This window comes from Symsagittifera roscoffensis, chromosome 9 (assembly GCF_963678635.1).
Source record: "Symsagittifera roscoffensis chromosome 9, txSymRosc1.1, whole genome shotgun sequence".
Classification (NCBI taxonomy): domain Eukaryota; kingdom Metazoa; phylum Xenacoelomorpha; order Acoela; family Convolutidae; genus Symsagittifera; species Symsagittifera roscoffensis.
Window position 1 is genome coordinate 23,313,704 of NC_087070.1, and position 24,785 is coordinate 23,338,488.

The window sequence follows — 24,785 nt, forward strand, 5'->3', positions numbered from 1 at the left end:
AAAATTTTCTTCCGCTTGTTTTTTAAATTAACTTCGTTTTGAAAAACAGAATTTCGCATTTGCATGTTCTTCCTGCCACATCATCCAAAGAAAAAATTGCAGCCAATGATGTCTCATAAAAGGTTATCTCGGCAAAAGTAGCGTATGTTCCGGAAATCAGTTTTTCGAGCGGAACTTTTCATCTCGTTTTCTCTAGTTTAGTTTATTTCCGGAGCCTCTGGATAATAAAAGACAAAAAATACATAACATTAAAATTTATATTTTTTATACTTTGGTTGTTTTCTTTACATTGCTGTCAAACTGCTACCAAAACAATTTTAAATATTTATTGAGTTCTAAGAAACAGTACTGTCGAGATTAATACAAAAATATTACCTCGAACTTTTTAATTTTCAACAATTTATCAAGTTGCAGAAAAAGATTTTTTTTGTTTGTGTGGTTACATGTTTAATTTTTCTGAACAATTTAATGTAATAACCTCTGTAATAGCTGAGAGAGCTCTTTTGTCTCAATTCGATTGATCTTTTTGGCCACTTGGCTCACTATCAACGATAATTCATCTTTTTCATCTCTGAAGCTTGTGTTTTTGATATATTTTCGATTTACTGCATGCAAACCATATATTTTTATTTTATTCAAATTCTCGCGCAGGCATGAAAATTTACTTTTTATACATTCGGAGCTTCGAAAAAAGTTAAACGTTGACTTTTGCGAACGTTGAAATCAGTTGACGCATATTTAAAGAAGCATAATTGATCACCAAAATAATGAATTTTTACCATATTTGTTATCTTCAAAGGCTTCTTTATTTCTGAATCCACACAGTTGCCAAAATTATCTCTGGCCCATAGTGAGTGGTAGATCTCAACAATTAGATAAAACAACAAACCAATTGTAAAAATTAGTTATCAGCTGGCAAAATGGACTCAAATCGGGTAGGTCCATCCCGAGAAAAATCGCAGAACGGTCCCCAGGAGCCTCCTGTTTATTACTCTGTGCCACCCGAAAAATATCAGGGGGCATTCGGAATTCAATCGAACGGGGAGTTGGGAGATCAATCCCCAGACTCCGTCGCAAGTTCTACTCCGCGCGTCTCGAAATGGGCAGGATTGAGAAGAGCAATGGGCATCGCTAGAAAGAAGGAGAAACCCTCGAAATGGATTGGGATTCGGTCAGCGCTGGGAATCTCGGGCGAGACGCTGATTCCAGAGATAGTGGCTTCGACCAGTGTTTTCTGGGTATTCTTCTGGATACTTGCCTATGTTGGTTTGACTGGGGTGTAAGTACAAACTAAACTTACGTTCATAGATGAGTGGGGGATGGGATGATAAGCATGCATTTCAAGGAAACCGTTCTATAGATAAAATTTTCTGTTAATGATTTATTATATCGCAATTTGATTGACCTATCTTTCTTTTTTTCTCCAAATTTTATTAGTGTAGAGTAAGTAATGGTAAAATGTAGCCAAGTACACTAGACAAAACTTTCGTAATTTTAAACTCGTCAGATTTAATTTCAAGCTACTTCCAACTTAAGATAAGACTAAACATCTTATAAATAAGCAAGTTTTGATTCAACTTCTAAAAGCAAAATTTTTAATTGTTGTATTCAGGGGCGGATTTAGAATTTCCTCGAGAGATGGTGGATTTAGAATTTTCTCGAGAGAGGGCGGATTTAGAATTTTCTCGAGAGAGGGCGGTTTAGAATTTTCTCGAGAGAGGGCGGATTTAGAATTTTCTCGAGAGAAGGCGGATTTAGAATTTTCTCGAGCGAGGGCGGATTTAGAATTTTCTCGAGGGAGGCCGGAAGTAGAATTTTCTCGAGAGAGGGCGGATTTAGAATTTTCTAGAGAGAGGGCGGATTTAGAATTTTCTCGAGAGAGGGCGGATTTAGAATTTTCTCGAGAGAGTGCGGATTTAGAATTTTCTCGAGAGAGGGCGGATTTAGATTTTTCTCGAGAGAGGGCGGATTTAGAATTTCCTCGAGAGAGGGCGGATTTAGAATTTTCTCGAGGGAGGCCGGATTTAGAATTTTCTCGAGAGAGGGCGGATTTCGAATTTTCTCGAGAGAGGGCGGATTTAGAATTTTCTCGAGAGAGGGCGGGTTAAGAATTTTCGCGAGAGAGGGCGGATTTAGAATTTTCTCGAGAGAGGGCGGATTTAGAATTTTCTCGAGAGAAGGCGGATTTAGAATTTTCTCGAGCGAGGGCGGATTTAGAATTTTCTGGAGAGAGGGCGGATTTAGAATTTTCTCGAGAGAGTGCGGATTTAGAATTTTCTCGAGAGAGGGTGGATTTAGAATTTTCTCGAAAGAGGGCGGATTTAGAATTTTCTCGAGAGAGGGCGGATTTAGAATTTTCTCGAAAGAGGGCGGATTTAGAATTTTATCGAGAGAGGGCGGATTTAGAATTTTCTCGAGAGAGGGCGGATTTAGAATTTCCTCGAGAGAGTACGGATTTTGATTTTTCTCGAGAGAGGGCGGATTTAGAATTTTCTCGAGAGAGGTCGGATTTAGAATTTTCTCGAGGGAGGGCGGATTTAGAATTTTCTCGAGAGAGGGCGGATATAGAATTTTCTCGAGAGAGGGCGGATTTAGAATTTCCTCGAGAGAGGGCGGATTTAGAATTTTCTGGAGAGAGGGCGGATTTAGAATTTTCTCGAGAGAGTGCGGATTTAGAATTTTCTCGAGAGGGCGGATTTAGAATTTCCTCGAGAGAGGGTGGATTTAGAATTTTCTCGAGATAGGGCGGATTTAGAATTTTCTCGAGAGAGGGCGGATTTAAAATTTTTTCGAGAGAGGGCGGATTTAGAATTTCCTCGAGAGAGGGCGGATTTAGAATTTTCTCGAGAGAGGGCGGATTTAGAATTTTCTCGAGAGAGGGCGGATTTAGAATTTTCTCGAGAGAGGGCGGATTTAGAATTTCTTCGAGAGAGGGCGGATTTAGAATTTCCTCGAGAGAGGGCGGATTTAGAATTTCCTCGAGAGAGGGCGGATTTAGAATTTTCTGGAGAGAGGGCGGATTTAGAATTTTCTCGAGAGAGTGCGGATTTTGAATTTTCTCGAGAGAGGGTGGTTTTAGAATTTTCTCGAGAGAGCGCGGATTTAGAATTTTCTCGAGAGAGGGCGGATTTAGAACTTTCTCGATTGAGGGCGGATTTAGAATTTTCTCGAGAGAGGGCGGATTTAGAATTTTCTCGAGAGAGGGCGGATTTTGAATTTCCTTGAGAGAGGGCGGATTTTGAATTTTCTCGAGAGAGTACGGATTTTGATTTTTCTCGAGAGAGGGCGGATTTAGAATTTTCTCGAGGGAGGGCGGATTTAGAATTTTCTCGAGAGAGGGCGGATATAGAATTTTCTCGAGAGAGGGCGGATTTAGAATTTCCTCGAGAGAGGGCGGATTTAGAATTTCCTCGAGAGAGTACGGATTTTGATTTTTCTCGAGAGAGGGCGGATTTAGAATTTCTTCGAGAGAGGGCGGATTTAGAATTTCCTCGAGAGAGGGCGGATTTAGAATTTCCTCGAGAGAGGGCGGATTTAGAATTTTCTGGAGAGAGGGCGGATTTAGAATTTTCTCGAGAGAGTGCGGATTTTGAATTTTCTCGAGAGAGGGTGAATTTAGAATTTTCTCGAGAGAGCGCGGATTTAGAATTTTCTCGAGAGAGGGCGGATTTAGAACTTTCTCGATTGAGGGCGGATTTAGAATTTTCTCGAGAGAGGGCGGATTTAGAATTTTCTCGAGAGAGGGCGGATTTTGAATTTCCTTGAGAGAGGGCGGATTTTGAATTTTCTCGAGAGAGTACGGATTTTGATTTTTCTCGAGAGAGGGCGGATTTAGAATTTTCTCGAGGGAGGGCGGATTTAGAATTTTCTCGAGAGAGGGCGGATATAGAATTTTCTCGAGAGAGGGCGGATTTAGAATTTCCTCGAGAGAGGGCGGATTTAGAATTTCCTCGAGAGAGTACGGATTTTGATTTTTCTCGAGAGAGGGCGGATTTAGAATTTTCTCGAGAGAGGGCGGATTTAGAATTTTCTCGAGGGAGGGCGGATTTAGAATTTTCTCGAGAGAGGGCGGATTTAGAATTTCCTCGAGAGAGTACGGATTTTGATTTTTCTCGAGAGAGGGCGGATTTAGAATTTTCTCGAGAGAGGGCGGATTTAGAATTTTCTCGAGGGAGGGCGGATTTAGAATTTTCTCGAGAGAGGGCGGATATAGAATTTTCTCGAGAGAGGGCGGATTTAGAATTTTCTCGAGAGAGGGCGGATTTAGAGTTTTCTCGAGAGAGGGCGGATTTAGAATTTTCTCGAGGGAGGGCGGATTTAGAATTTTCTCGAGAGAGGGCGGATTTAGAATTTCCTCGAGATAGGGTGGAATTAGAATTTTCTCGAGAGAGGGCGGATTTAGAATTTTCTCGAGAGAGGGCGGATTTAGAATTTTTTCGAGAGAGGGCGGATTTAGAATTTCCCCGAGAGACGGCGGATTTAGAATTTTCTCGAGAGAGGGTGGATTTAGATTTTTCTCGAGAGAGGGCGGATTTAGAATTTTCTCGAAAGAGGGCGGATTTAGAATTTTCTCGAGAGAGGGCGGATTTAGAATTTTCTCGAAAGAGGGCGGATTTGAATTTTATCGAGAGAGGGCGGATTTAGAATTTTCTCGAGAGAGGGCGGATTTAGAATTTCCTCGAGAGAGTACGGATTTTGATTTTTCTCGAGAGAGGGCGGATTTAGAATTTTCTCGAGAGAGGGCGGATTTAGAATTTTCTCGAGGGAGGGCGGATTTAGAATTTCCTCGAGAGAGGGTGGATTTAGAATTTTCTCGAGATAGGGCGGATTTAGAATTTTCTCGAGAGAGGGCGGATTTAAAATTTTTTCGAGAGAGGGCGGATTTAGAATTTCCTCGAGAGAGGGCGGATTTAGAATTTTCTCGAGAGAGGGCGGATTTAGAATTTTCTCGAGAGAGGGCGGATTTAGAATTTTCTCGAGAGAGGGCGGATTTAGAATTTCTTCGAGAGAGGGCGGATTTAGAATTTCCTCGAGAGAGGGCGGATTTAGAATTTCCTCGAGAGAGGGCGGATTTAGAATTTTCTGGAGAGAGGGCGGATTTAGAATTTTCTCGAGAGAGTGCGGATTTTGAATTTTCTCGAGAGAGGGTGGTTTTAGAATTTTCTCGAGAGAGCGCGGATTTAGAATTTTCTCGAGAGAGGGCGGATTTAGAACTTTCTCGATTGAGGGCGGATTTAGAATTTTCTCGAGAGAGGGCGGATTTAGAATTTTCTCGAGAGAGGGCGGATTTTGAATTTCCTTGAGAGAGGGCGGATTTTGAATTTTCTCGAGAGAGTACGGATTTTGATTTTTCTCGAGAGAGGGCGGATTTAGAATTTTCTCGAGGGAGGGCGGATTTAGAATTTTCTCGAGAGAGGGCGGATATAGAATTTTCTCGAGAGAGGGCGGATTTAGAATTTCCTCGAGAGAGGGCGGATTTAGAATTTCCTCGAGAGAGTACGGATTTTGATTTTTCTCGAGAGAGGGCGGATTTAGAATTTCTTCGAGAGAGGGCGGATTTAGAATTTCCTCGAGAGAGGGCGGATTTAGAATTTCCTCGAGAGAGGGCGGATTTAGAATTTTCTGGAGAGAGGGCGGATTTAGAATTTTCTCGAGAGAGTGCGGATTTTGAATTTTCTCGAGAGAGGGTGAATTTAGAATTTTCTCGAGAGAGCGCGGATTTAGAATTTTCTCGAGAGAGGGCGGATTTAGAACTTTCTCGATTGAGGGCGGATTTAGAATTTTCTCGAGAGAGGGCGGATTTAGAATTTTCTCGAGAGAGGGCGGATTTTGAATTTCCTTGAGAGAGGGCGGATTTTGAATTTTCTCGAGAGAGTACGGATTTTGATTTTTCTCGAGAGAGGGCGGATTTAGAATTTTCTCGAGGGAGGGCGGATTTAGAATTTTCTCGAGAGAGGGCGGATATAGAATTTTCTCGAGAGAGGGCGGATTTAGAATTTCCTCGAGAGAGGGCGGATTTAGAATTTCCTCGAGAGAGTACGGATTTTGATTTTTCTCGAGAGAGGGCGGATTTAGAATTTTCTCGAGAGAGGGCGGATTTAGAATTTTCTCGAGGGAGGGCGGATTTAGAATTTTCTCGAGAGAGGGCGGATTTAGAATTTCCTCGAGAGAGTACGGATTTTGATTTTTCTCGAGAGAGGGCGGATTTAGAATTTTCTCGAGAGAGGGCGGATTTAGAATTTTCTCGAGGGAGGGCGGATTTAGAATTTTCTCGAGAGAGGGCGGATATAGAATTTTCTCGAGAGAGGGCGGATTTAGAATTTTCTCGAGAGAGGGCGGATTTAGAGTTTTCTCGAGAGAGGGCGGATTTAGAATTTTCTCGAGGGAGGGCGGATTTAGAATTTTCTCGAGAGAGGGCGGATTTAGAATTTCCTCGAGATAGGGTGGAATTAGAATTTTCTCGAGAGAGGGCGGATTTAGAATTTTCTCGAGAGAGGGCGGATTTAGAATTTTTTCGAGAGAGGGCGGATTTAGAATTTCCCCGAGAGACGGCGGATTTAGAATTTTCTCGAGAGAGGGTGGATTTAGATTTTTCTCGAGAGAGGGCGGATTTAGAATTTTCTCGAAAGAGGGCGGATTTAGAATTTTCTCGAGAGAGGGCGGATTTAGAATTTTCTCGAAAGAGGGCGGATTTGAATTTTATCGAGAGAGGGCGGATTTAGAATTTTCTCGAGAGAGGGCGGATTTAGAATTTCCTCGAGAGAGTACGGATTTTGATTTTTCTCGAGAGAGGGCGGATTTAGAATTTTCTCGAGAGAGGGCGGATTTAGAATTTTCTCGAGGGAGGGCGGATTTAAAATTTTCTCGAGAGAGGGCGGATATAGAATTTTCTCGAGAGAGGGCGGATTTAGAATTTCCTCGAGAGAGGGCGGATTTAGAATTTTCTGGAGAGAGGGAGGATTTAGAATTTTCTCGAGAGAGTGCGGATTTAGAATTTTCTCGAGATTTCGGATTTAGAATTTCCTCGAGAGAGGGTGGATTTAGAATTTTCTCGAGAGAGGGCGGATTTAGAATTTCCTCGAGAGAGGGCGGATTTAGAATTTTCTCGAGAGAGGGCGGATTTAGAATTTTCTCGAGAGAGGGCGGATTTAGAATTTTCTCGAGAGAGGGCGGATTTAGAATTTCTTCGAGAGAGGGCGGATTTAGAATTTCCTCGAGAGAGGGCGGATTTAGAATTTCCTCGAGAGAGGGCGGATTTAGAATTTTCTGGAGAGAGTGCGGATTTAGAATTTTCTCGAGAGAGTGCGGATTTAGAATTTTCTCGAGAGAGGGTGGATTTAGAATTTTCTCGAGAGAGCGCGGATTTAGAATTTTCTCGAGAGAGGGCGGATTTAGAACTTTCTCGATTGAGGGCGGAATTAGAATTTTCTCGAGAGAGGGCGGATTTAGAATTTTCTCGAGAGAGGGCGGATTTTGAATTTCCTTGAGAGAGGGCGGATTTTGAATTTTCTCGAGAGAGGGCGGATTTAGAGTTTTCTCGAGAGAGGGCGGATTTAGAATTTTCTCGAGGGAGGGCGGATTTAGAATTTTCTCGAGAAAGGGCGGATTTAGAATTTCCTCGAGATAGGGTGGAATTAGAATTTTCTCGAGAGAGGGCGGGTTTAGAATTTTCTCGAGAGAGGGCGGATTTAGAATTTTTTCGAGAGAGGGCGGATTTAGAATTTCCCCGAGAAACGGCGGATTTAGAATTTTCTCGAGAGAGGGCGGACTTAGAATTTTCTCGAGAGAGGGCGGATTTAGAATTTTCTCGAGAGAGTGCGGATTTAGAATTTTCTCGAGAGGGCGGATTTAGAATTTCCTCGAGAGAGGGTGGATTTAGAATTTTCTCGAGAGAGGGCGGATTTAGAATTTTCTCGAGAGAGGGCGGATTTAGAATTTTCTCGAGAGAGGGCGGATTTAGAATTTTCTCGAGAGAGGGCGGATTTGGAATTTCCTCGAGAGAGGGCGGATTTAGAATTTCCTCGAGAGAGGGCGGATTTAGAATTTTCTGGAGAGAGGGCGGATTTAGAATTTTCTCGAGAGAGTGCGGATTTTGAATTTTCTCGAGAGAGCGCGGATTTAGAATTTTCTGGAGAGAGGGCGGATTGAGTTAGAACTTTCTCGATTGAGGGCGGATTTAGAATTTTCTCGAGAGAGGGCGGATTTAGAATTTTCTCGAGAGAGGGCGGATTTTGAATTTCCTCGAGAAAGGGCGGATTTTGAATTTTTTCGAGAGAGGGTGGATTTAGAGTTTTCTCGAGAGAGGGCGGATTTAGAATTTTCTCGAGGGAGGGCGGATTTAGAATTTTTTCGAGAGAGGGCGGATTTAGAATTTCCTCGAGATAGGGTGGATTTAGAATTTTCTCGAGAGAGGGCGGATTTAGAATTTTCTCGAGAGAGGGCGGATTTAGAATTTTTTCGAGAGAGGGCGGATTTAGAATTTCCCCGAGAGACGGCGGATTTAGAATTTTCTCGAGAGAGGGCGGATTTAGAATTTTCTCGAGAGAGGGCGGATTTAGAATTTTCTCGAGAGAGTGCGGATTTAGAATTTTCTCCAGAGAGGGTGGATTTAGAATTTTCTCGAGAGAGGGCGAATTTAAAATTTTCTCGAGATAGGGTGGAATTAGAATTTTCTCGAGAGAGGGCGGATTTAGAATTTTCTCGAGAGAGGGCGGATTTAGAATTTCCTCGAGAGAGGGCAGATTTAGAATTTTCTCGAGAGAGGGCGGATTTAGAATTTTCTCGAGAGAGGGCGGATTTAGAATTTTCTCGAGAGAGGGCGGATTTAGAATTTCCTCGAGAGAGGGCGGATTTAGAATTTCCTCGAGAGAGGGCGGATTTAGAATTTCCTCGAGAGAGGGCGGATTTAGAATTTTCTGGAGAGAGGGCGGATTTAGAATTTTCTCGAGAGAGTGCGGATTTTGAATTTTCTCGAGAGAGGGTGGATTTAGAATTTTCTCGAGAGAGCGCGGATTTAGAATTTTCTCGAGAGAGGGCGGATTTAGAACTTTCTCGATTGAGGGCGGATTTAGAATTTTCTCGAGAGAGTGCGGATTTTGAATTTTCTCGAGAGAGCCCGGATTTAGAATTTTCTCGAGAGAGGGCGGATTGAGTTAGAACTTTCTCGATTGAGGGCGGATTTAGAATTTTCTCGAGAGAGGGCGGATTTAGAATTTTCTCGAGAGAGGGCGGATTTTGAATTTCCTCGAGAAAGGGCGGATTTTGAATTTTTTCGAGAGAGGGCGGATTTAGAGTTTTCTCGAGAGAGGGCGGATTTAGAATTTTCTCGAGAGAGGGCGGACTTAGAATTTCCTCGAGATAGGGTGGATTTAGAATTTTCTCGAGAGAGGGCGGATTTAGAATTTTCTCGAGAGAGGGCGGATTTAGAATTTTTTCGAGAGAGGGCGGATTTAGAATTTCCCCGAGAGACGGCGGATTTAGAATTTTCTCGAGAGAGGGCGGATTTAGAATTTTCTCGAGAGAGGGCGGATTTAGAATTTTCTCGAGAGAGTGCGGATTTAGAATTTTCTCCAGAGAGGGTGGATTTAGAATTTTCTCGAGAGAGGGCGAATTTAAATTTTTCTCGAGATAGGGTGGAATTAGAATTTTCTCGAGAGAGGGCGGATTTAGAATTTTCTCGAGAGAGGGCGGATTTAGAATTTCCTCGAGAGAGGGCAGATTTAGAATTTTCTCGAGAGAGGGCGGATTTAGAATTTTCTCGAGAGAGGGCGGATTTAGAATTTTCTCGAGAGAGGGCGGATTTAGAATTTCCTCGAGAGAGGGCGGATTTAGAATTTCCTCGAGAGAGGGCGGATTTAGAATTTCCTCGAGAGAGGGCGGATTTAGAATTTTCTGGAGAGAGGGCGGATTTAGAATTTTCTCGAGAGAGTGCGGATTTTGAATTTTCTCGAGAGAGGGTGGATTTAGAATTTTCTCGAGAGAGCGCGGATTTAGAATTTTCTCGAGAGAGGGCGGATTGAGTTAGAACTTTCTCGATTGAGGGCGGATTTAGAATTTTCTCGAGAGAGGGCGGATTTAGAATTTTCTCGAGAGAGGGCGGATTTTGAATTTCCTCGAGAAAAGGCGGATTTTGAATTTTTTCGAGAGAGGGCGGATTTAGAGTTTTCTCGAGAGAGGGCGGATTTAGAATTTTCTCGAGGGAGGGCGGATTTAGAATTTTTTCGAGAGAGGGCGGATTTAGAATTTCCTCGAGATAGGGTGGATTTAGAATTTTCTCGAGAGAGGGCGGATTTAGAATTTTCTCGAGAGAGGGCGGATTTAGAATTTTTTCGAGAGAGGGCGGATTTAGAATTTCCCCGAGAGACGGCGGATTTAGAATTTTCTCGAGAGAGGGCGGATTTAGAATTTTCTCGAGAGAGGGCGGATTTAGAATTTTCTCGAGAGAGGGCGGATTTAGAATTTTCTCGAGAGAGGGTGGATTTAGAATTTTCTCGAGAGAGGGCGAATTTAAAATTTTCTCGATATAGGGTGGAATTAGAATTTTCTCGAGAGAGGGCGGATTTAGAATTTTCTCGAGAGAGGGCGGATTTAGAATTTCCTCGAGAGAGGGCAAATTTAGAATTTTCTCGAGAGAGGGCGGATTTAGAATTTTCTCGAGAGAGGGCGGATTTAGAATTTTCTCGAGAGAGGGCGGATTTAGAATTTCCTCGAGAGAGGGCGGATTTAGAATTTCCTCGAGAGAGGGCGGATTTAGAATTTCCTCGAGAGAGGGCGGATTTAGAATTTTCTGGAGAGAGGGCGGATTTAGAATTTTCTCGAGAGAGTGCGGATTTTGAATTTTCTCGAGAGAGGGTGGATTTAGAATTTTCTCGAGAGAGCGCGGATTTAGAATTTTCTCGAGAGAGGGCGGATTTAGAACTTTCTCGATTGAGGGCGGATTTAGAATTTTCTCGAGAGTGGGAGGATTTAGAATTTTCTCGAGAGAGGGCGGATTTGGAATTTCCTCGAGAAAGGGCGGATTTTGAATTGTCTCGAGAGAGGGCGGATTTAGAGTTTTCTCGAGAGAGGGCGGATTTAGAATTTTCTCGAGGGAGGGCGGATTTAGAATTTTTTCGAGAGAGGGCGGATTTAGAATTTCCTCGAGATAGGGTGGATTTAGAATTTTCTCGAGAGAGGGCGGATTTAGAATTTTCTCGAGAGAGGGCGGATTTAGAATTTTTTCGAGAGAGGGCGGATTTAGAATTTCCCCGAGAGACGGCGGATTTAGAATTTTCTCGAGAGAGGGCGGATTTAGAATTTTCTCGAGAGAGGGCGGATTTAGAATTTTCTCGAGAGAGTGCGGATTTAGAATTTTCTCGAGAGAGGGTGGATTTAGAATTTTCTCGAGAGAGGGCGAATTTAGAATTTTCTCGAGAGAGGGCGGATTTAGAATTTTCTCGAGAGAGGGCGGATTTAGAATTTTCTCGAGAGAGGGCGGATTTAGAATTTTCTCGAGAGAGGGCGGATTTAGAATTTCCTCGAGAGAGGGTGGATTTTGAATTTTCTCGAGAGAGGGCGGATTTAGAATTTTCTCAGAGAGGGCGGATTTAGAATTTTCTCGAGGGAGAGCGGATTTAGAATTTTCTCGAGAGAGGGCGGATTTAGAATTTTCTCGAGAGAGGGTGGATTTAGAATTTTCTCGAGAGAGGGCGGATTCAGAATTTTCTCGAGAGAGTGCGGATTTAGAATCTTCTCGAGAGAGGGCGGATTTAGAATTTTCTCGAGAGATGGCGGATTTAGAATTTCCTCGAGAGAGGGTGGATTTAGAATTTTCTCGAGAGATGGCGGATTTAGAATTTTCTCGAGAGAGGGCGGATTTAGAATTTTTTCGGAATGGGCGGAATTAGAATTTCCTCGAGAGAGGGCGGATTTAGAATTTTCTCGAGAGAGGACGGATTTAGAATTTTCTCGAGAGAGGGCGGATTTTGAATTTCCTCGAGAAAGGGCAGATTTTGAATTTTCTCGAGAGAGGGCGGATTTAGAATTTTCTCGAGAGAGCGCGGATTTAGAATTTTCTCGAGAGAGGGCGGATTTAGAACTTTCTCGATTGAGGGCGGATTTAGAATTTTCTCGAGAGTGGGAGGATTTAGAATTTTCTCGAGAGAGGGCGGATTTGGAATTTCCTCGAGAAAGGGAGGATTTTGAATTTTCTCGAGAGAGGGCGGATTTAGAGTTTTCTCGAGAGAGGGCGGATTTAGAATTTTCTCGAGGGAGGGCGGATTTAGAATTTTTTCGAGAGAGGGCGGATTTAGAATTTCCTCGAGATAGGGTGGATTTAGAATTTTCTCGAGAGAGGGCGGATTTAGAATTTTCTCGAGAGAGGGTGGATTTAGAATTTTTTCGAGAGAGGGCGGATTTAGAATTTCCCCGAGAGACGGCGGATTTAGAATTTTCTCGAGAGAGGGCGGATTTAGAATTTTCTCGAGAGAGGGCGGATTTAAAATTTTCTCGAGAGAGTGCGGATTTAGAATTTTCTCGAGAGAGGGTGGATTTAGAATTTTCTCGAGAGAGGGCGAATTTAGAATTTTCTCGAGAGAGGGCGGATTTAGAATTTTCTCGAGAGAGGGCGGATTTAGAATTTTCTCGAGAGAGGGCGGATTTAGAATTTTCTCGAGAGAGGGCGGATTTAGAATTTCCTCGAGAGAGGGTGGATTTTGAATTTTCTCGAGAGAGGGCGGATTTAGAATTTTCTCAGAGAGGGCGGATTTAGAATTTTCTCGAGGGAGAGCGGATTTAGAATTTTCTCGAGAGAGGGCGGATTTAGAATTTTCTCGAGAGAGGGTGGATTTAGAATTTTCTCGAGAGAGGGCGGATTCAGAATTTTCTCGAGAGAGTGCGGATTTAGAATCTTCTCGAGAGAGGGCGGATTTAGAATTTTCTCGAGAGATGGCGGATTTAGAATTTCCTCGAGAGAGGGTGGATTTAGAATTTTCTCGAGAGATGGCGGATTTAGAATTTTCTCGAGAGAGGGCGGATTTAGAATTTTTTCGGAATGGGCGGATTTAGAATTTCCTCGAGAGAGGGCGGATTTAGAATTTTCTCGAGAGAGGACGGATTTAGAATTTTCTCGAGAGAGGGCGGATTTTGAATTTCCTCGAGAAAGGGCAGATTTTGAATTTTCTCGAGAGAGGGCGGATTTAGAGTTTTCTCGAGAGAGGGCGGATTTAGAATTTTTTCGAGAGAGGGCGGATTTAGAATTTCCTCGAGATAGGGTGGATTTAGAATTTTCTCGAGAGAGGGAGGATTTAGAATTTTCTCGAGAGAGGGCGAATTTAGAATTTTTTCGAGAGAGGGCGGATTTAGAATTTCCCCGAGAGACGGCGGATTTAGAATTTTCTCGAGAGAGGGCGGATTTAGAATTTTCTCGAGGAAGGGCGGATTTAGAATTTTCTCGAGAGAGTGCGGATTTAGAATTTTCTCGAGAGAGGGTGGATTTAGAATTTTCTCGAGAGAGGGCGAATTTAGAATTTTCTCGAGAGAGGGCGGATTTGGAATTTTCTCGAGAGAGGGCGGATTTAGAATTTTCTCGAGAGAGGGCGGATTTAGAATTTTCTCGAGAGAGGGCGGATTTAGAATTTCCTTGAGAGAGGGTGGATTTTGAATTTTCTCGAGAGAGGGCGGATTTAGAATTTTCTCAGAGAGGGCGGATTTAGAATTTTTTCGAGGGAGAGCGGATTTAGAATTTTCTCGAGAGAGGGCGGATTAAGAATTTTCTCGAGAGAGGGCGGATTTAGAATTTTCTCGAGAGAGGGCGCATTTAGAATTTTCTCGAGAGAGTGCGGATTTAGAATCTTCTCGAGAGAGGGCGGATTTAGAATTTTCTCGAGAGATGGCGGATTTAGAATTTCCTCGAGAGAGGGTGGATTTAGAATTTTCTCGAGAGATGGCGGATTTAGAATTTTCTCGAGAGAGGGCGGATTTAGAATTTTTTCGGAATGGGCGGATTTAGAATTTCCTCGAGAGAGGGCGGATTTAGAATTTTCTCGAGAGAGGACGGATTTAGAATTTTCTCGAGAGAGGGCGGATTTAGAATTTCCTCGAGAGAGGGCGGATTTAGAATTTCCTCGAGAGAGGGCGGATTTAGAATTTCCTTGAGAGAGGGCGGATTTAGAATTTTCTCGAGGAAGGGCGGATTTAGAATTTTCTCGAGAGAGTGCGGATTTAGAATTTTCTCGAGAGAGGGTGGATTTAGAATTTTCTCGAGAGAGGGCGAATTTAGAATTTTCTCGAGAGAGGGCGGATTTGGAATTTTCTCGAGAGAGGGCGGATTTAGAATTTTCTCGAGAGAGGGCGGATTTAGAATTTTCTCGAGAGAGGGCGGATTTAGAATTTCCTTGAGAGAGGGTGGATTTTGAATTTTCTCGAGAGAGGGCGGATTTAGAATTTTCTCAGAGAGGGCGGATTTAGAATTTTCTCGAGGGAGAGCGGATTTAGAATTTTCTCGAGAGAGGGCGGATTAAGAATTTTCTCGAGAGAGGGCGGATTTAGAATTTTCTCGAGAGAGGGCGGATTTAGAATTTTCTCGAGAGAGTGCGGATTTAGAATCTTCTCGAGAGAGGGCGGATTTAGAATTTTCTCGAGAGATGGCGGATTTAGAATTTCCTCGAGAGAGGGTGGATTTAGAATTTTCTCGAGAGATGGCGGATTTAGAATTTTCTCGAGAGAGGGCGGATTTAGAATTTTTTCGGAATGGGCGGATTTAGAATTTCCTCGAGAGAGGGCGGATTTAGAATTTTCTCGAGAGAGGACGGATTTAGAATTTTCTCGAGAGAGGGCGGATTTAGAATTTCCTCGAGAGAGGGCGGATTTAGAATTTCCTCGAGAGAGGGCGGATTTAGAATTTCCTCGAGAGAGGGCGGATTTAGAATTTTCTCGAGAGAGGGCGGATTTGGAATTTTCTCGAGAGAGGGCGGATTTAGAATTTTCTCGAGAGAGGGCGGATTTAGAATTTTCTCGAGAGAGGGCGGATTTAGAATTTTCTCGAGAGAGGGCGGATTTAGAATTTCCTCGAGAGAGGGCGGATTTAGAATTTTCTCGAGCGAGGGCGGATTTAGAATTTTCTCGAGAGAGGGCGGATTTAGAATTTTCTCGAGAGAGGGCGGATTTAGAATTTTCTCGAGAGAGGGCGGATTTAGAATTTCCTCGAGAGAGGGCAGATTTTGAATTTTCTCGAGAGAGGGCGGATTTAGAATTTTCTCGAGAGAGGGCGGATTTAGAATTTTCTCGAGGGAGAGCGGATTTAGAATTTTCTCGAGAGAGGGCGGATTTAGAATTTTCTCGAGAGAGGGCGGATTTAGAATTTTCTCGAGAGAGGGCGGATTTAGAATTTTCTCGAGAGAGGGCGGATCTAGAATTTTCTCGAGAGTGGGCGGATTTAGAATTTTCTCGAGAGAGGGCGGATTTAGAATTTTCTCGAGAGAGGGCGGATTTAGAATTTTCTTGAGAGAGGGCGGATTTAGAATTTTCTCGAGAGAAGGCGGATTTAGAATTTTCTCGAGAGAGGGCGGATTTAGAATTTTCTCGAGAGAGGGCGGATTTAGAATTTTCTCGAGAGAGGGCGGATTTTCAAAAAAATTTCCCAAATCACCATAAAGACCCCATTTTCTGCGCCGCAGGGAAATTTTTGAAAAAACAGGCCAAATCGGATAAAGCGTTTTTTTTCGGCGCGCGCTCCCAGCTCAAAATTAGCATATATTGGCGCCAAAGACCCCTTTAGAAAAAGTTTAGGGTTCGTCACCAAAAATATATATCTCAAAATAGTACAAAGGAGGGACCCTTTGGGTCGGAGGGGGTTTGAAATCCCGAAGAGGGGGCGTCCGCCCCCTCCCCCTTGCCACCCCCTCCCTAAATCCGCTGGTGGTTCTATTGCTTGAGCGCTATTAATTTAATGTGTAATTATAGTTTAATGTCCTATTTCTTGAATTTTGTTTTGTTCCTTGCTCCTATCCATTGTTCAACCACTCCCTCTTATCCCCCTTACCCTACCCTCCCCCTCCCCCTACAATAGTGGTGCACAAGGGGCTATCACTTCACACTGCTTGTGTTTGCAGGTTCATTTACCAGATGTCTGTGCTGGTGACGCAGTATCTGGAGTACGACGTGGACACCACCATCACCCTTGTGAGGAGTACGGAGTCCACCTTCCCCAGTGTCACTGTCTGTAACTCCAACCCACTCCGCAAGAGCCTCATCTCAAAACTCACCAAGCAAGTCACCATTTTACATAATTGTTATTTGAAAAGTCTTAAAATTTTTGCACAGACAAAAAACTCATATTTTAGACAATTTTTACGCACAGACAAAATAAATTGAAAAAGTTGGTCAATTTTGAATAGTTTTTTTTCATGAAAATGGGATCTCAGACTTTGATCAAACGAACAGCTTTGAGTGGATTTTTAAAACCACTCAGGCATATCTACTGGAAAGTATTTGTTGAATCTGTTCTATCTTGCAAAGTGGCCTAAAAGTATGCTGAATAACAATTTACCACAGGGTAACCATTTGGCAAAGTTTGGCACCGTGCGTCGATGGGTAGTAGAATCTCCTCAAAATTATCCTCTAAAAATGGATCATTTTGGCGTTGGCATTTTGGCGGAGCCGAACACCCGGATACCCGGATAAATATAAGTGTATACCCGGGTTGACCTCCACAGACCAAAAATGCTGCTCATACAATTCCATAATCTAAGTCCATGAAAAAATACTATTAATACAAATTTCATACGTCTAAATTGGTGTCCTCGAGTTTTTAAAGAATTTTTTTTCTGTTATGGTATAAAAGTCGGTTTATCGTACTAAATAAAAAAAAATGTCAAAAAGATGCTAATCATACAATTTTCAATTTGGAAACTGTATGACTAGCAGTTTTTTGATGACGACAACAAAATTATTTCCAAATACTTTTGAAAAAGCCCCAATTTTTCAATTTTTTTTTTCGTTTTTTTTTCATCCGCAAATCGAATTTTGTACCTCAAAAAACATTTTCAAAAAAAAATTTGCATGCAAATTTTAATTTTCTGTGTGCATAACGTAGTCATCGATACACGAAAATTGAATAATGTTTCCGTTTCTCTGGATTATTTTTAAAAAAAAACGCTAATAACTCCTATTTCTTTTGTATAGCATGTTTCTGTAGGCCTTGATCATTGTCTGATAATTTAACAATTCAAATTTTTGAAAATAATCATATTTGAAAACTTTTGCCATATTCAAAAGTTTGATGCTTTCAGTGTATGAATTGTGTAAACTCAACATCTCGCATTTTCGGTCAACCCGAGTATATATTAATTTCGTAAATTTCGTAATTTCAAACAATTGCCAATGTTTAAGATACGAAGTATTGGCGGAGCTGGACAGTTCAGTGACTGGTTCTATGTTCAACTCTCTCGGCCAGGACTTTGACATCAACTACAGTAGCATTGTCTGCGAGGACTATCAAACACAATGTGTCAATTCAATGGTTAGTCAACTCTTTCTTTCTAAGATCTCCTTCCCTCGCCCCGTGAGGCGACAATTCGTAACAAACGAGCGCCCATGGATTCTAATCGATTATAATAGATTCCCGAGACAAAAATAGTCGATTATAATCCATTACGGATGTAAAATTCAGACCACGAAATCGATTATATTGCCATTATAATCGATTATTTTTGAACAAATATAATCCATTATAATCCATTATAATCGATTATAATCCATTATTTTTGTCACTGAAATCGATTATTTTTGCCAAGATAATCCATTATAATCGATTATTTTGAAATCAAAATCCATTATAATCCATTATAATTGATTATAATCCATTTCATTTTTAGAACTAAATTCGATTATTTTTTTGCAAAATTTTGCAAATTTTGCGAGAAGTTTGCAGAATTTATGCCCTGTCTTTTACTAAATGCCATGTCTCAACTTCGTCCCAACGTCCCATGTCTCAACTTCGTCGGGTATAAAAATACTAGGATTATAATCCATTTTTAATGGATTATAATAGATTATTTTGTCTTTTTATAGATGCTGACCATATTATGACAGTATAATCGATTATGATCCATGGGCGCTCGGTGCGGGGACAATTCGTTAGAGCACATTCAGCGGCAAACACTTACGTGCAGTAGTAGTCTCGTCCTTGTCGCTTGTTGCGAATCGTTGCCCTGCCTCTACCCTCCCTCTTTTTACTCGTGATGTTATTTATAATAAGAAATGCATTTTTATACCTAATGACGAGCGGTATTCCGATTTGAGAAAGGCGACTCGGTTGAACGATCTGGTTACAAGATGGCCCGAGTAGTAGAAACGTATCCAGCCAAGGACGGAGTTATCAGGCCAGCAACGTTCAAAATGTCATGGGGACTTACAAAAGAACTCAGATGAAACTAGCGATTTTTTCTACTCCGATTGTTTTCCAGACCAAAATAGGGCCGGTGATGTGGGCGCCAGCAAAAAAACCTTGAAAAAATTATTTGATATTTTGTTCGAAATCAAGGTCGAAATTTTAAATCATTTTTATCAATTTATTTGTTATTGTGCTCATTTTACTCATACTTTTATAATGAGAAATCGGATGTATTTATTTGATAATTATGTGAAACAGTTGGTAGAATTTTTTTTTATATCTGAAAATGAATAAATTTTCCGTTGCGAGCATTTTTTTTGCGCCCAAAATGTAAAGCATTTAGCTCGTCATAAATATTTTCAACTGATGCCAGATTTTATGCTTGTTTTTTAAAAAAGCAGTAAAATATTTATTTTAATTAATGATGTTGAAAACTTACACTAATTTTTTTTCATTAAAACTTTGGTATTCTTACGCAAGCATCAGTCTGAGTTGTAACGTCAGAACATAAATTAAGTATTCAACAATCATTTTGTTCGTTTCTTGAACTCAGATCAACATTTTGCAGATACAATCCTTTGAAACTTTTGTCGGGCATTTGTTTCTGTTTGGGATAAAACTGTCTAATAATTGAAAAATTTAGTGAATCAAAGCCGAAGAAACGCTCGTTGTAAAATTGTTGAGAATTAGCAGCCGCTAAAATCTCTAATTTAATATAATATAAAATCCTCCGATTCCCGACCAACCTTGTTTTTTTCTTTAAAGGGAAATTAAACAAAAAATTTGGAGAAAAAATGATTTTTCGATGTTTCATTTGTCTGCTGATGTTTTGTCGGCTAATTTGACACATTGGGGAGTTGTTTAAGTCAATAAGTTTTAGATGCAAGTGTTTTTATGAGCGTCTACCTACTTGTTATTGGCTTAGTGGCCGCTCGGCAAATAGAAAAAGTTACCTAACTGAAAGCTTATTCTACAATGTTTGTGTTTTTCGATTGTTTTTCTAAAAAACTTTTTCGTTTTCCAATCATTTTTTTTCGGTTTTGTTATTTCAGTCTCATTTTTATTCGTTTGCTTGCAATGCTGCGTCTGCCTTGTTTTGCAAATGATACGAAGCTCCATTTCGCCTCTATGTATAATAAATTATACCACCAAAGACTAATTTTAGCATCCAGTATATAATTGTAAGATATAATATAGTATTTGTTTAATATATGACGTATAATCATCTGTGTTGGAATGGTAAAAGTATTTTCGATTTTTTTGGCCCTTTGGCTTGATGAAAAAATTGAAGAAAAACATAAGCTTGGAAACATCGTTTGCAAATTCAACCCGGGAGCGCCTCAATTTGGTGGAACCTGGGAGCTTTTAGTCAGAAGCTGCAAAAAAGCTATGATTGCAGTTTTAGGATATCGATCTATAACAGATAAGATCTTGAGTACAACCATCGGTCAGGTCAAGCAAAACCTGAATGCAAGACCACTGACGCCGCTAGTGAGCGATGATCCAAAAATTTTTGAAGAGCTTACTCGCAATCACTTTCTCATTGGTAGAACCAACATATCTGTAACTTATATACCTAATGGCGAGCGGTATTCGGATTTGAGAAAGGCGGAAATTAAACAAAAGAGTTCTGAGAAAAATTGAATTGTCGATTTGTTGTTTGTCTGCTGATGTTCTGTCGGGGAATTTTTTGAGCTGTCAGATGTTTTCTATGGTAGATGGATGTGTTTTTCATAAGCGTCTACCTATTTGCTGTTTGCTTAGTGGCTGCTCGTCAAATACAAAAACTTTTTTGATAAGGCTTCTGTTTTCCACTGTTTTTCTGAATTTTTTTTCATTTTCCAATATTTTCATTCGACTTTGCTTTTTTCGGTCTCATTTTGTATTATTTTGCTTGCAATGATGCATTTGCGTTGTTTTGCGAATGATACGGAGCTTCGCTTTGCTTTTGTCCAAATATAGTAAACCATCAGTAACTAATATTGGCATCAAACATATATTAGTATGATATAATGTTGCATTTGTATCTAACTGATGGCGTATAATCAACGAATCGCCATATCTTGAAGCGAATGTGCATCAGAATTAATTAAATTACAGCAGAATTACGTAATAATTGCATGACAACAGTGAAAATCTGTCGTTGCCTTATATAACAATGTTAACTTTCGGCCTGTTGGAATGGTATTTTTATTTTCAGTATGTTGGCCCTTCGGCTTGTTGGCCTACCACCCTAATATATATCATTATCTACAAAATTTTTAGTATCTACCATCATTGTAGCGTTGAGATTCTCGCTCGTTTCCCCTTTCAATTTTTTAAAAGTTCTTTTACATATTATTATTGCTGTTATGATGTAAGGTATGAAGAACAAATGTGTTCTCAGTTTTTCGTTTGGACAAAAATTTAAATTGAAAGGTGGGGTTGATGGGAGAGGAGGTGTTGTCGAAAAAAACCGAGACTCTTTTAGTAAAATCTTGACTAGAAAGTCCATAACAAACCATTATTATGACATGCAAGGCTTTAATTTGTACAAAAAAAACGTAGTGGTTTTGTTGCAGCAATGCATTCCGTCGAGGTGGATATGCAACGGGAGAAAAGACTGCGACAACAATTGGGATGAGGGCGCCGATGTCAACGGAAGTAAGTTTGAACTCTTTTTCTTCATTTTCATAATTTTTCTTGCCAAGACTCGCAGTACCATTTCTCGAGCGAAAAGTGCCATTTCTTGACCATTTGATGTAGAAACTGTTCAAACAAAAAAAATTATATTCATTATGAGATATTTCAGTAGAATTTTACAACTAAACGCTCCCCATCGCCATCGTAGCAGACTTAAAATTTCAAGATATACTAAAACTGCCAATTTACCGCAAAATTGGTGGCTTCTTTTCACTTTTTTTCCACAGAAATTTTTTAGAATAATTTGTTGCAGCAAAAAAGAAACAACTTCAGTGGCAAAAAAAGAAATAGTTCTCAGTTAATTCTATTCATACCGCGAGTGAATAGTGCGGCCGTACAGCGAGCGAATAGATCGAATAGTGCCGAATAGTCTAAACTAACTATAAAAGTATCCCCACATTGGAAGTTCAACTTTGAAAAATCTTTTTAACGTTGTCATAATGGAATGAAATTTGGTAGTGTGAACAACCTAATAATTTGTTGTTCATACATTTCTTCGTAGCATCTCGCATTTAGCCTTCCCGGGTTGACCAAAAATGCTAGCCATACAATTTTCATATATGGAAAAATGCTCATCATACACCTTTCATGCAATTCCATAAGTACAGAAAATTGCATGAAAGGTCTATGATTAGTGATTTTTCTTATATGGAAACTGTATGACTAGCAATTTTCATAAACCAAAAAACTTGAACAAATGTAACAGAAAACAAGTGGCAAAGACCTTGGTTACTCAAAAGTAGAATAAACCAACGCTTGAACGTCTCGCACTTACAATGCATCGGACACGGCCTGAATTGTCATAGTTTTGTTTTAAACAAATGATATAAGGAAAGTATTAAACTTTTATTTTTTGGCAAAAATTTTAAGGGGTGATTTTTTTATAACTTGAATTTTTAATTAATTATGCATCGATCGAGGCATACAAAAACGTGTCATACAAAATACATAGGCGTTTTAGCGTTTTTGAAAAAAAATTATCCTGAGAAATGGAAAAAATCAATTTTTGTGTACTCAAGATTACGTTATGCACACACGCACTCGCATGCAAAAAAAATTAAAAAAATTTGTTGAGTACAAAATTTAGAAAATGATTGTTTGAGTACAGAATTTTTGTTGTCAAAAAGTTTTCGTTTTTTGTTTTTATAACGATATACAGAATTTTATGCTGAAAAATATTATTATATCTTGTATGATTGGCATTTTCAGCAGTGAATTGACCGCTTATGGAAAAGCCGCTTCTCGCCGCTTCCGCTTTTTTCGAAGCCGCTTTTCGCTTTTACCGCTTTTCTAAATTATATATCTCCGCTTTTTAAGAAAACGAACCAGGAAATTTTAATTGAATTAAATCAATTAGTTTTTAAGTACAAAAGATTCTCGAGAACTTTTGCGCCAAAGCGATATTCAACAGCAGTACTTCCGCCCCACCCCCTGAATCCGCTAATGATTATGGGAATAGGAACTTTGAAACGTGTGTTTGGGGGTGGGAAAGTTCCAAACTACGAAGCTTTTTTGCTAAGTGTTTCTTTTTTGTATAATGTTTCATCATACAACAAATTTGAGCAAGGAAAGTCAGTTACTGTACAAGTAGCTTGGAAATTTCCCACCACATCTATTAAAACTACAAAAAGATGTTTTCTTTCTGATTATTGTGCGTGGTGTAATGAGAAAACTAGACTAGACGAACGTATACGCATAGATCGTTAGTTAATTAGACCTAATGGACAACAGCAGTACTTAAAAACTTAATGACAAACAAAATAAATCTTAGTTAAATAAAACTAAAAACTTCTTACCGAGGACTCGCTAAATGAAGCTTCCAAAACTAGTTTTTCCGTATTCAGACTAACTTTTTCACTGTTTAATGAAATTGTTTAGTCTTTTTTTCTCGCTTTACTTGCTTGAATATAAACTTTCAAGCAAGCTTACTCTTTTCTCCAAGCAGGGACAACGTATAACTTTATATTTAAATAAATTTTTGTACAATCGTTCGAATCGCGACTTACAGGGCTTCACTTTGATATTGTGTTCAACCCAAAAACCAAAACAGACCAAAAGACAAAATTCCAAATACAAAAATAACAATGACATTGCTAAGGAAAAACCATTAGAAAAAAAACACAGGATTGTTTGTACTGAAAAGGCTTTGAAATATAGAAAAATATATACCAAGCTTGCCATTAAAATGTCAAATTTTTAGTATTTTTATAATTTTTGATCTTATTTAATCGACAAAGTTTTTTTGGAAGAATATCTTTGCAAAATGAATCGAGCGTATAATCAAAATCAATAGTTTTCCATCTTTACACGAAAAATGGGATTTTGAGAGCTCATGATTAGTTCCAGCTCAAAAACGAAGCCTATCATGTGAAACGGTTTTTTTTCAATACTATCTGTTTTTTAAGAACTAAAACTATTTTGCGTTGGCAAAAATAAGTCACAATTTGAACCTATTACAAATAGGTTTTTTTTAAAATTGGAATTGAAATTGGAAAACTATCTAAACGCCTTACCCTGGAACCCATTTTTTCCCCAAAACTCTACAGAAATTTGAAGTTTATTGAAATAGAGAGAATGATAGGAACGAAAAACGCATGATTAAAAAGATCTTGACTTGAAATTGACCTAAGATTGGAATTTGTTTTTTTTTCGGGAATCCCCTGACATTTTGGATTTTTGCGACGAATGTTTTGCAATGCTTGTTTTGGATTCCCCCAACAAATGCTTTTTGGCCGCTGAACTGGATTGCAACAACTTTTGCTGGATTCCACAACTCGTCAGTGAATTCTACAGTAAAACAGCGCCGGTTTGTTAATGTTAAAAAATTTCATGATACAGAGACAAATCGAATCCTCAATTAAAAAGAAGAATTTAGCAAAAAATGAGGAATTCATAGAAAAAACAACAAACTTGAACAAAAAAAGCGGCGGAATCTACTGAAGAACTGTAAACTCTATAGATATTTGATCTCCAACTAATTTGCTTCAACGGCTTAAACGCAATAAAAAAACCAAGATTGGAGTTGAAATGCTGAAAAATTTTTCCAAATTGATCTGACGAAAACCATTTGTTTTCTGATGCAAGAAAGTATCAAGAAAGGGGTTAGACAAGAAAAAGTATCCCACAGGGAACTAAACGTTGAAATATTGAGGTATTGAAACAAAACAGGCTCTAACCCCTTGATTTTACCATTTATCTTCTTTCAAAGTGAAAAAGATGCGAAAATAGACCAATTCGATAAGTTCTCAAAGAACGCATGCTACAGAAATAAATATTTTGAAATTCTAAGAGTAATTGTTATGATTAAAACTGTGGAAACAAACACTTGAATATCTTCATTTTAAAATAGCAGCAAGGGGGCAAATGAAGGGGGCAGCAAGGGGGCAAACTTCTCTCTCTCGCTTTTACTTGCTTGAAGAAGAAAGAAAGTGCGAGAGAGAGAGAGAGAGAGAAATGAATAGAGTTGAAATAAATAAAGAAAGATAAATAAAGAAAGAAAAAAAGAAAGATAGAGAGAGAAAGAGAAAGAGAAAGAGAAAGAGAAAGAGAAAGAGAAAGAGAAAGAGAAAGAGAAAGAGAAAGAGAAGAGAGAGAGAGAGAGAGAGAGAGAGAGAGATAGATAGATAGAGAGAGGTGGGAGCGGGAGAGCAAGAGGAGAATGATTGGTCAGAATTCTCAGAGAAATGCTTGACGCGCAATTGAAAAAAAAAGAAATTGTTTTCAGAATGCGAAA

The 24,785-nt window shown here is 39.9% G+C and overlaps 1 protein-coding gene across 1 annotated transcript in view; it reads left to right on the forward strand.

Annotated features, from left to right (window-relative positions):
• The first annotated feature begins 536 nt into the window (after positions 1–536).
• Positions 537–24,785, forward strand: part of LOC134854109 (uncharacterized) — an 86,593-nt gene continuing 62,344 nt past the window's right edge. The window contains exons 1-4 of the mRNA XM_063870222.1: positions 537–1,279; positions 16,089–16,244; positions 17,368–17,497; positions 20,932–21,013. Of these exons, the coding sequence (XP_063726292.1) occupies positions 921–1,279; positions 16,089–16,244; positions 17,368–17,497; positions 20,932–21,013 (727 nt within the window). The 5' untranslated portion in view covers positions 537–920. The remainder of the gene's footprint in view (positions 1,280–16,088; positions 16,245–17,367; positions 17,498–20,931; positions 21,014–24,785) is intronic.